Raw genomic sequence first — 11,409 nt, 5'->3', positions numbered from 1 at the left:
TAGGTCGTACAAAATCTGCAAAGTAAATCGTTCAGTTTGGGTGTGCCACGTTGAGTGGATTCGATGATGACTAAGCACATCATTGCGCCAAAGCTTACACGATACGTAGCTCCAAATTGACGATCTGGATGACGTCCAGATGGAACAGCTTTAGCGACGGCTCTCTCCAGCGCGATTGAATATTGCCAAATAACTTTCCACAACATGGATGGCTCAAGTTTACAAATATCAACAGCTGTGGATATCACAGCGCAGTTCAACGAACTGCTTCAGCAGCACCACGCGCCGCCGGTTGTCAAGAAGGTCTCGCTGGACGATATTGACAGCTTCCTCAAAGAAGCATACCGAATCGTTAGTATAATCAACGCAAGCAAAGCATATGCAATTTTGAGAGTCATTTCTAATTGTTTTCGCATCCAGAACTCACACATAACAAGCCTACACCAACAGCTTCAAGATGTACGGCAAGCGTATCTCTCCACGGCGCAACCCCGCCGAGCACAGGCTCGATTTGCCCAGAACCAGCCACGGATATTATCCGATCGCGAGCGAGAAGAGGTCGACGCCAATGCAAAGCAGATGATACGAGAGCTTAATGCAAGCATACGATCGCTAGACGAAGCGGAACAGCTTCGTCGAGAGACCGAATCAGCCATTATCCGCAAAAATTACACAAAGGGGCTGGGCGCTCTCGGCTCGTGGGCATCCGGCGGCATTGCTAGCAGCAAGTCTGCAGAACATGCCGCGGCCGAAGGGCAGGCTTTGCAGCTGGGAGGCTATCGAGACGGCGTGCTGTGGTTTCTACGACAGCGACTGGAGCTAGTTTGTCGAACGCAGCAAGACATGATGGAGACTCGGTTGCGCAGAGAGTTAGAAAAGAGCCGTAGCATGCTGCCGGTAGGGGACCTGGCAGAATTTGTCCCAACCACTCACAGATCACACCAGCAGCCGTCAGGCGACGCTTTCCCTTCTGGAACGGATGAGTACTCTGTTCCAGCTACAGAGGGCTTAACACAAGAACAGGTTCAGATGTTTGAGGAGGGCAACCAAAGTATGATGGAGCACTACGAAAGCACATTGGATAAAGTGAGGTAGGTCAAGAACACTTGGGCTTTGTCTACCCTTCAGGCGCATTTGGAATTACTGACATCGATCTGTCACAGAACCGCCGAGAGGTCTTTGTTGGAGATTTCTGAGCTTCAAACGCTTCTAGTGAACAACCTGTCAGCGCAATCTGAAAACATTGAGCTGCTCGTAGCAGACTCAGTCTCGATGGCGGATAATGTTGGCGGCGGTAACAAACAGCTCAAGAAAGCTACACAACGGCCAAGCACGGCACGATATACTTTTTTTGCGGCAAGCGGCCTATGTGCATTCCTGATTCTCTGGGATTTGATTATATAGTTTAGACGTTCGCCAGCGATGACTTACATTGACAACTGGATTGCGCGAGGGCATTGCAATAAATTCGATATTATTTTGCACTGTGAAATGTTGCCTCCATAACTGTACTATTACTCAAAGGCCCATGGGGCTGCGTCGCTAGGGGACAGACGGCGGCATGTGAAAAATACGGGGGACCAAGCACGAGCCGCTTTTCTGCGGGGAGTCAGTCCCTGAGGTGCTTTTTTTCTGTTCACGAGGCTTTGGGCCCCATTTACACGCCTGGTACCTGACTCTCAATCAACAAAGCCAAGAGAGCCAATGTCGTAGAAGGTATTGGTAACCATAATTATGTGTCATCCGAAGAAAAGGGGAAACTCCAAGGATCCGTGGCTTGCATTGGGTGTATCCAATCGGGTTGGGTTATGCCGTTTTTAAACCTGGGGTTCGAAAAAGCACCGGCTTGGACAACTTCTCAGATGCTGCACTTTATTAGACTGCTCCGTCCTCGTACTATAATGTGTAAGGATCGGGTTGTATCGGCGGATCGCCATGACGAGTTGCTGATGGAAATTTGTTTGCGTCATAAAAGACCACCTGAGACGAAGAGTAAATTATACCACCGTTACAGAGGACATACGCGTACAAGAATGACGGCAGTGTATGAAGCAACTGATGGAGGCAAATGAGATAATAAATAAGAGAGGTCTCATGATAGAGACCGTTGGTCATCAGCTCGCACCAACGCGTACCTGCAGGTACCGATCTTACTTCGGCAGCGCCCCTTAGGTATTTGTACGCACCAACGCCCGAATTGCTCTGCCAATTTGTTGGTACCGTCTACGGGGAGCTCTATTTTAGTACCCCGTGTCTACTCCGTACTAGCAGTCGGCTCTGCTGCCCGTGCGAGCCGACGGGGGCCTCGGCCAAAGCTCCAGCGCACATGGCACGGCGACAGATAAAAGCGGCTGGACAGCCCCGATATGCATGAATCTTTTACTCGTACTGGCCTGTTTGTTCCGAAAACATTACAAGTAGCAAATTGTTTCCTTCTTGCACGGACTTTTTACGGAGTATTTGTCGTCACTCTGGCCCGAGCCTTTTGACCGTCTGGCCGTTTTCAATACTAGCTCCGTCCAGCATCAAGGTATGGATGTCTGCCTCTGCATAACAAACAGTCCACCGCTTCCCATCACCCGCTCCGTTGCGCCGGATTCAGGGTTTCAAGGAGCATAATCATATGGACTGCCAACTAGGCAGAAACAGAATAGGTTCGCTGACTGCATCACTGCCCAAGGAACCCCATAGATACGACGTCGAGATACCTGGTAGCTGCTTGAAGTTACGAGTCGCAAGTTGTCGATATTGACTTCAGCTGCCCTATCCTATCATACAGCCCAGGGGAACAACGCCCCTGATAAGAAAACAAGCTCCAGTCAGCTTCCAGTCCCGCTGTCTCCAGCTTTTGGACCCCGTTTGCCTCCGTGCAGCACGCATTGGATCCCGTGGCCCTCAAAAACTCAACTCTGGTCTAGGTCTGGTGACGTGCATAGGCGGGCCTTCCAGGCGTCGAATCGCACGTAGCGGGTTCTCCAGGCCTCTCTCCAGGCCCTGTCCAAGGCGCAGCGACAGCCTAGGCCGCCACTCCTTCCCCCGCGAATTTAGCCGTCAACCCCACCATCAGACCACTGCGTCGCGCCTGTATTACCTGGTGCTCCGTACTGCTACTGGTATAGGGATTACAGGACAGGAGCAGCCCATTTATTTACAGAACGACATCCCACCATCACATCCCACCATGGCTCCTCCATCATCATCATCGTCCTCTCAATCTCGTTCCCAATCAACTCCGTCCGCCTCTCTCGCCCGCATCAACAACATTGCGAGCCACATCTCTCCCACAATGGCTTCTACCACCAGTTTCCCGGCAGAAACGGTGCCCCAGGCGCCTGAAGATCCCCTCTTTGGCCTGGCCCGCGCCTACAAGGCTGACAACAGCCCTCTAAAGGTCGACCTGGTATGTCGCAAGCTGCTTGTTGTTGATAATGTTTTTATTTCGTCTGTTTTCACATCCAACCCCTTTTGTCCTTGCTGTCCTCATCCTCTCCAACCGTTCCCGTCGCAGCCGTGACAGGACTCTGGCGCAATCCTTTATGGTTGCGACGTCGGAGCCGGCGAACCCACAAATATCCCATCGCTTGACTAATAGCTACCGTGTCTAATGAACTCTATGACTGACGATATTCTTACTTACAGGGAATCGGCGCCTACCGAGATAACAATGCAAAGCCATGGGTTCTTCCTGTGGTAAAAAAGGTACGGTGTCTTCTTTTTGTTGGCGTCCCATCTGGAGAGCTCGGCGCCGCGAATGCGACGCATGCAAGCTAGCTTGTGATGCCAATAATAAGCTCAATTGGCGCACCAATTATTGGTCCAGCCCACTTGCTGCTAGACATATTCATACATCACAGCATCGCTGACCCACTGCTTTATACAACAGGCTGATGAGATTCTCCGAAACAACCCCGAACTGAACCACGAGTATGCCCCGATCGCAGGTATCGAGAGCTTCACCAGCAAGGCTGCGGAGCTGATGCTCGGGGCCGATTCACCCGCTCTCGCGGAGCGCCGCACTACGTCTGTGCAGACCATCTCGGGAACCGGTGCCGTTCACTTGGGAGCTCTGTTCCTCGCCAAGTTCTACAAAGGCAGCCAGACCGTCTATGTGTCAAATCCCACATGGGCAAACCACCATCAGATCTTTTCCAATGTCGGCATCAAGGTCGCCCAGTACCCTTACTTCAGCAAGGAGACCCGGGGGCTGGACTTTGATGGCATGACCGCTGCCATCTCGGCGGCTCCTGAAGGCTCCATCATCCTGCTCCACCCCTGTGCCCACAACCCAACCGGCGTCGACCCAACACTTGATCAGTGGAAGGAGTTGGCCGTCATTATCCGAGAGAAGAAGCACTTCCCCTTCTTTGACTGTGCCTACCAGGGTTTTGCCTCTGGCGACCTTGCTCGCGATGCTGCCGCTGTGCGTTACTTTGTCGAGCAAGGCTTTGAGCTTGTAGTTGCCCAGAGCTTCGCCAAGAACTTTGGTCTTTATGGAGAGCGAGCTGGCTGCTTCCACGTTGTGGCTGCTCCTGCCGCTGATGCCACTACTACAATCACCCGCATTGCATCTCAGCTTGCCATTCTGCAGCGATCAGAGATTTCCAACCCTCCTTTGTATGGCGCCAGAATCGCTAGCACCGTTCTGAATGACGCCCAGCTCTTCGCTGAATGGGAGGAGAACCTCAAGACCATGTCTGGCCGCATCATCGACATGCGCAAAGCTCTCCGTTCCAAGCTTGAAGAGTTGGAGACTCCAGGAACCTGGAACCACATCACAGACCAGATTGGCATGTTCAGCTTTACTGGCCTATCAGAACCCCAAGTTCTGAAGCTCCGCGAGGAATATCACATCTACATGACCAAGAACGGCCGAATCAGCATGGCCGGGTTAAATACCAACAACATTGACCATGTGGCTCAGGCTATCCGAAAAGTCGTTGGTGAGACTCAGTAATTTGTATGATAATGGTTTGATAGATGGGCTTCGAGGACGTGACGAAAAAGATCACCGCCGCTGGCCAGGGACTTGCGTTGTTTCGATTAGTGCTCTTTTTTCCTTTGTATTCGATAGCACATGGGTGTGTGGGCATAGATGCAGCTAGACAAATAGCAAATACGGCTTTGAGGGCCTCGGGGAGTTTCGTCCCTTGACAATGAACAGACGAAGGCCAATTGCTGTTGCTTGTGATACTCCGGATCAAGACCCGCTTACCCCAGATATCCCCACAGATTCGATCCCGATCGGCGCCGCGTTCCGGATGCAAGGCCTGTGGAACAATCACCGTGCCCCGTGTCTGGGCGAAGTGCCCGGTTGGACGCCTGTCGCTGGTGAATTGATGTTCTTGTTAGGATGAACTTTACAGAGATGGTGTTAGACGGCGGGAGACATCTCTACGCAGTATGAGTATACGAAGAGTAGAGATAGACAACAGGAGAGCACTATCACCTCCTGACATATAGCAGGACAAATATTAGAGCAATGGAAGGGTAAAATATTACCCGAAAGCTTGAAGTTATTCAGAAGAAGTCATCTCAAGAGCACAGAAAACATGTACATTTAGCCCACGGTGCAGCAACTGTACGACCTTGGCAACTCCAGCCTTTTCGAAATAATCACTCAATTTGCATACGTAGAGATCCAATACATGAAGCAAGATTTCTCCCAAATAGTAGAGGAGATTTACATAAAAGAGTGGGAAATTGAAGCCATAGGAGATTACGATACAACGGCATTACCTTGCCTGTGAGGGATCAAGCTAGAGATCACGAATGAACAAAATAAGCAAGGAGATGGAGCAAACAAAATGATCAAAGGCACTGAGCTTAAATGCGAAGAAGTAAGCTTTGTGACCGAAATTTGGATTGTGATGATGATGAAGAGAGAATGGCTAGGCAGGAGATCTAGGAGGAGAATTAGCTGTGAAGTGGAGTTACGTGACATTGCCCCTAGAAACGGGTACTTTAGATACTAAGAAATGGGTATTCTTAGTAGATCCAGCATATTTAACTTAATAATATTTTATTAGTGATTACGGCCTCATGCTCGAATAATGAGGAATACGCTCGACTTCGAGTATTAGGGCAGGGCAGCTTCATGCAGTATGTCAACAAAGTCTTAGTTCTTCGACTTCAGTATGCTTACGAAGTTTCGATGGTGGTGTATTTGAACAACAGCTAGAGCGATGCGTTTTATGTCCAATTCTACAAGATGATTCAACCGTTAGTGTGTTCTGTTGGCAGCCATTCATGAAGACTACGATGAGTTTCAGTCGAGATTACAAGAACGTTTGTAATCTGGACTGGGCGAACCTGAATCTACGGCGATGGCGAGCAAGTTATAAGTCTCTACTTATGGCGAGTAGCTCTATGTGCATACAAAGCTTATATGTTGATATAAGTTGTTTTTTCTCAACGTTGAAGAACTACTCGTTCTCAATCCTCATTATGTAGATCACCGAGCAATCATCGCGAGTTGGGTTGGACTGTCGAGGCTGGAATTGTGTGAAGAGCACTTCAAAACCTTCATATTATAATTAGCTTGTGGTAACTTAAATAGAGTAGATCTGCTTCCTCTTGCTTTGCCATCGTAATTGTCTACGTTTAGCTTTCTGTTTTTATTATATTGTTGCATTTTTGTGCCTGGCGTCACTTGATGGCCTGCGCGTTGTGATTATAGCAGTGAGACGGCAATTCCACATAATCTAGTTGTACTAATGCATAACCTTGAAGACACAGACTGCACATAAAAGTTGCGAGAACTGCAGAGATATACTCGCTCAATTTTTATTGCCGAAGCCAAGATGTTAATTCGCCTACGCAGTGAAGCTGGACAGAGTGGTGGGCCATTTATGAAGGCATAATGCTTTGTATTTCACGAATAAAGCCCATACAGCATTTAATTGAGATATCTATATTCACAGCAACAAAATGTAACGCTCAACATCCCCCCTCCTTCATCCATACAGGGTTATTGGAAGATACAGTTTTTTACTATGTACCCTACACCAATAGATGGATTGGTAGCATCAGCGAAGCTCATCGAAGACATAATTTATGCCATCTTGAATAGTGTAGCTGAAGTTGTGTCGCTGCCGCCCCGAGGCTATTGTACCACGACACAATACAGTTGCATAACAGAACATGATGGATCTGACTACGCCTCTCGTCATCCATACAATCACCAACGTAATATCTGAAGCAAGATCTACTCATACCAATGATAATGACACCAACATGCCAAAAAACACGACACTGATTGGCCAACCTCCCCCACGCTCCAGATCAAGGCTCTTGATGCCGTAAACCAGATAACTCATCACACAGTGCAATCTCCGCAGACGCAGCCGGACTGATCTATTGACTTCCAACTCACACTCACATATACACAGCCTCCTTCTCCACAGGCCTCTCATAGCATCCACAACCTCGGTGTGATAGCAGGCTGCATGGTGCATGAAGCCCCAGATCCTTCCGGCTCTACTTTCACAACTTCCGGTTCGTCTACTCCTCCAACTCACCTCAAGAAAGGACAACACACACACCCCTTGCTCAAGAACGCACATCCAGGCAGCTTCTAGCTTCCCGAAGGCAACCATCTCGGGCAAGAGTCTAGGGTCGTATGCCGAGATTGCCTGCTGGGCAAAAAAAAAAAGAAGGAAAGAAAGAAGACAACCAAGAAACAAAAAAGAAAATAAAAATAAAAATTACGGGGCTCCTGGGTGGATTTACTTACATGGTATGTTATCCAGTAAGATCCTTGTGCAGCTGATCAATACGCAATGGCCAGGCTGGCCAGGCTGGATGGGATGGGTGTCTGTGTGTACCTGTACTTGGGACCCCGGTCAAAGCCTCGCCTCGCGAAAGCGTCTCAGCCTGATTTTCAACTTATCAATCTAATGAGCGCCACTCAATTTCAGTCAAGACAATTGTCTCTTGTTACGAAAGCTCCGTCGAGGCGGTGTAGGGAAACCAGGATCTCGTATGCAAGTTCTCCTCGTCCAGCTCATCCCATCCAACCACATCGGTTTGAGATTCTCGGCCGCTCCCCCCCTCATCTTCCGGGTGACGAGATGATCGAGAAGCCTGGTTTCTGGGCAAAGCCCACTTGGCGCCCCTCTTGGTATTGTTCACTCTCACCTAGTGGTCACCATGTGAGTGCAATGGCTGCCCTGCATATATTGTGTCGTATGAACGCTCAAGCGCGAGAGCGAAGTCTAGGTATGCTAAGATGGACTGTCGGGCATACAGACCTCAATCCGCGTGCGTGTTTGGGGGCGATTAAAAGGATGTGAGTATCGGCACGCCCAGCGAGTGGGTGTCCATGTATCCAGAAGTTGGGATAGTTGCCCATCCCCAGGAAATATGAGGTGAAGTTGGAAAGCCCAACTCTGCGAAGATGATACTTCTGACGTACTTGAAGGATTTCGTGCTATAGCGCAGGTTAAAGTAGGCCCATGCCGTCTGCTGCTATGCTTGGATGTTAAATGTTGATATGTAAACCCAATACATGTATGAATGGGGTTATCGTATTAGTCTGCCTGGAGAGATAATACGACGTCCGCTTCAACCCCTAACTACAATAGTATATCTTTGCGGAATGCCCTTGACGATTAGATAGAATAAAAAAAGACTGGTTTAAAACAACGTTTGTATCACTGTAGCATTTAAATCTTATCTTCTTATGATATGTCACCCTCCACGGAACGTGTCTAGGGGAAAATGTTGGTAGCAACCACATGTATTTTGAATGCGTTGATGCCAATTTGTATTGAGCTATAATAGCTATAATACCCTACTGTAATCTAGAAATGGACGAACATTCTTATAACCAATGTCCAGTCTAGAAATAAGCGCTGTGATTCAAAAAGCGCGTACTAAGTGAAGAAGAAAGAAAAAACACAAACTATTTGAAGTGTACTCCAGTTTAGAACATGAACCAATAACCTCGAAGGACAGCCAATGCCTTCAAAATAGCTTTGCGTGTATAATAAAGCTCCCTATGTTCAAAATGTGATCCAATAACCTCAAAGGCAATCCAATGCCTTCAGAATAGCTTCGCGTGTACAAAAGCTTCCAAACCATTTTAAGTTCTTATGTTGATAGATCTGATTACATCTCATCGGTGACAGTGTGAGGTATATCATCAATGGCAGAACAGACCCGCCTGTAATGGATCGGCATCCAGTGATCGTAGAGGTTTCTGGTAAAGCGGTACGCAGCCCACTTATCGACACAAGCAGGATCGGCAAAGTCAAACGAATAGAGAACCTTCTGGAAGTAGCTTGTATATTCCCCGAGGATGACCGGGTAATGCGCAACAATCTGCACTTCGTGATGGCTGTGCGCAATGGAGAAGGCCAAGACCTGACGATCCAGTTCTGCTTCACGCTTGACGCCGCGGAAGAGTTCAACAACTCCGTTCATGCCAATGGACATGCTGTGTGTGTTCTGGCGCTGGGCCATTGAGAGCGATCCAATTTCACACGAAAAAAAAGGGAAGAACATGAATGGTGTGCTCGCGACAGGAGATGATTCATCCGTGCAGCGGTCCTCGAAGAGTGTGTAAATCTTCTGGTATCGTTCTGTTGTAAACGCTGGACCTCGGAATCCAACTGCGTACGTCGGCTGCGGTTGAACACGAAGAATCGGCTGAGAGTGAGCCCATATCTCGTTTGTAGATTCGTACATCAAATCCTTATGAGTTTCGCCGCGCAAAGCAAGAAGCTCAGCTGACGGCGCAATCAGAGGAGTGATGTCGCGGAATACCATGGTCTCATTTCGATGTTGGATCATCTCGCACGTTGCGCGGATGATGTCGTCGTCAAACAAAGATTTTTCGGGGAGCGGTTGTTCGCCTTCAAGCAACCTTTTACAGAGAGCCTCGCTTTCCTGGCAAAGACCCAGAGGATGCTCGTGTAAAAATGTTCCAAATCGCTGAAATTCATGTTCCCATGAGGGATCCCGGAATGGATCAGTCTTGTGCTCTACTGGCCACATCGACTTGGGAAGCGCATAGCATTCGCTGTCGGCTTCAGAGACAGGGTATAAGTATAGAGGACGATCTGGCGAGTCTCTGCTAGCCATAGGTCTCCAAGAAGAAGGATCGAATTCTGTGTCTTCTTGGCTATCTGTTTCTCCATTGTCTTCTTCTGGCTGAAGACTTGTTTGACGGGTGCTTGGATTGCCATTGCTGGCTCCTCGGGCGCTTGGTTCTCGAAGACTACTATTCCAAGTGCTTGCACCATCATAGCTGGTTTCGCGAGTGTTATTTTGTTCAATATAGGCGGCCAGCACCCGTCTTCGACGGGCCCTTTCAAGATCATTGGCCGCAGTAAGAATGGCCTGAGTAGTCTCCTCATTGGTCAACCCTTCTATCTGCTCACTAGTCTCCGAAGAAGCCACCTCAAGAGGGGTCCCAGAAGGCTCATCTTCAATTGATGCTATGACTGACGCTTCAACTGGCGCTTCAACTGGCGCTTCAACAACTGTCTCGGTGGTTGCCTCAGCACCATCACGAGAATCCAAAGTCTGCCGCCGTTTCACACCACGCTCCTCGATAGGGTCGTCGTCGGCGATGATTGGATTCTCGCGAATTCGCTTATTCATGCGTGCAAGTCCAGCCACAGCCTCCTCCTCGGCTGGAGACAGCGAGGGTTGGCGTGAAGGGCTGGCAAGACGCTGCCCTTGCTGAGGTTCTTGCTGCTGAAGCTGCGTAGACTCCATTGTAACAAGAATGATAGATTGATTGATGAGATTGTACTCAGTAGAGGTTGAATGAGTGAAGTAAATTGTCGAAGAGGGGAAAAGCCGATGAGCGTGTTGTGTAATGCAAAAGAGAGGGGGATGCAGTTTGGAAGGGCAGAGCGAGTCAGCTCAATTCCATGAGCTGGTTAAAAGGCAAAAGGGTTGGGGCGGGAAAAGGAAAGAAAGAAAGAAGAAGAAAGAAAGAAAAAAAGGAAAAAAAAGGGCAGAGGGAGCCTTGGCACCTCCGACATATTGCTTCATGTTTCTCGTTCTTGCTTCTATTCTATCATTTGTCTCTTTCCAAGCCTGAATGAACACGCAGGCTCCCCTCCTCATGACGCTATCTTCCCGTCTGGCAAGTACCGGTACTTCTGGTCTCATAGCCATCCTCCCTTGTAATACCAAGTACCAGGGACTTGGTAAAATATCATGGGATAAATTGTCTCAAGGCAGGTGCAGCTCGAGAGAAGGATTGACGCAAGGAGGTGAGCTTGATTTTGGGGGCAGAGTACCAGAGTACCTAGCAGCTTCTGGTTAGTGATTGGATTGGCCTTTGGGCTGGGCGGGGCCGGATCTGGACCAACTAGCCGTGCCGGGGGATCCACCCCGTCCCGTGCGCCATACTCGTAAGGTACCATGGTCAGGTACCAACCCCAGGTAGGTACA

The 11,409-nt window shown here is 49.0% G+C and overlaps 3 protein-coding genes across 3 annotated transcripts; 2 read left to right on the top strand and 1 right to left on the bottom strand.

Annotated features, from left to right (window-relative positions):
- Window positions 1-204: 204 nt before the first annotated feature.
- Window positions 205-1,404, top strand: T069G_01426 (uncharacterized protein; the record flags this gene model as incomplete). The annotated part of the gene is made up of 3 exons (XM_056168636.1): window positions 205-351; window positions 421-1,091; window positions 1,164-1,404. 3 exons carry the CDS (start codon window positions 205-207, stop codon window positions 1,402-1,404), a joined length of 1,059 nt encoding a protein of 352 aa, XP_056033952.1.
- A 1,777-nt stretch (window positions 1,405-3,181) lies between these two features.
- On the top strand, window positions 3,182-4,954 carry T069G_01425 (aminotransferase class I and II domain-containing protein; the record flags this gene model as incomplete). Its single annotated transcript, XM_056168635.1, has 3 exons — window positions 3,182-3,400; window positions 3,640-3,699; window positions 3,884-4,954. The coding sequence occupies 3 exons, from the start codon at window positions 3,182-3,184 to the stop codon at window positions 4,952-4,954; spliced, it is 1,350 nt and encodes a 449-aa protein (XP_056033951.1).
- Window positions 4,955-9,108: 4,154 nt separating this feature from the next.
- T069G_01424 (uncharacterized protein) lies at window positions 9,109-10,722 on the bottom strand (the record flags this gene model as incomplete). Its single annotated transcript, XM_056168634.1, has 1 exon — window positions 9,109-10,722. One exon carries the CDS (start codon window positions 10,720-10,722, stop codon window positions 9,109-9,111), a length of 1,614 nt encoding a protein of 537 aa, XP_056033950.1.
- Between the last annotated feature and the right edge of the window lie 687 nt (window positions 10,723-11,409).

This window comes from Trichoderma breve, chromosome 1, assembly GCF_028502605.1.
Source record: "Trichoderma breve strain T069 chromosome 1, whole genome shotgun sequence".
Taxonomy (NCBI): Eukaryota; Fungi; Ascomycota; class Sordariomycetes; order Hypocreales; family Hypocreaceae; genus Trichoderma; species Trichoderma breve.
This window is presented reverse-complemented; position numbering and strand designations above follow the sequence as displayed.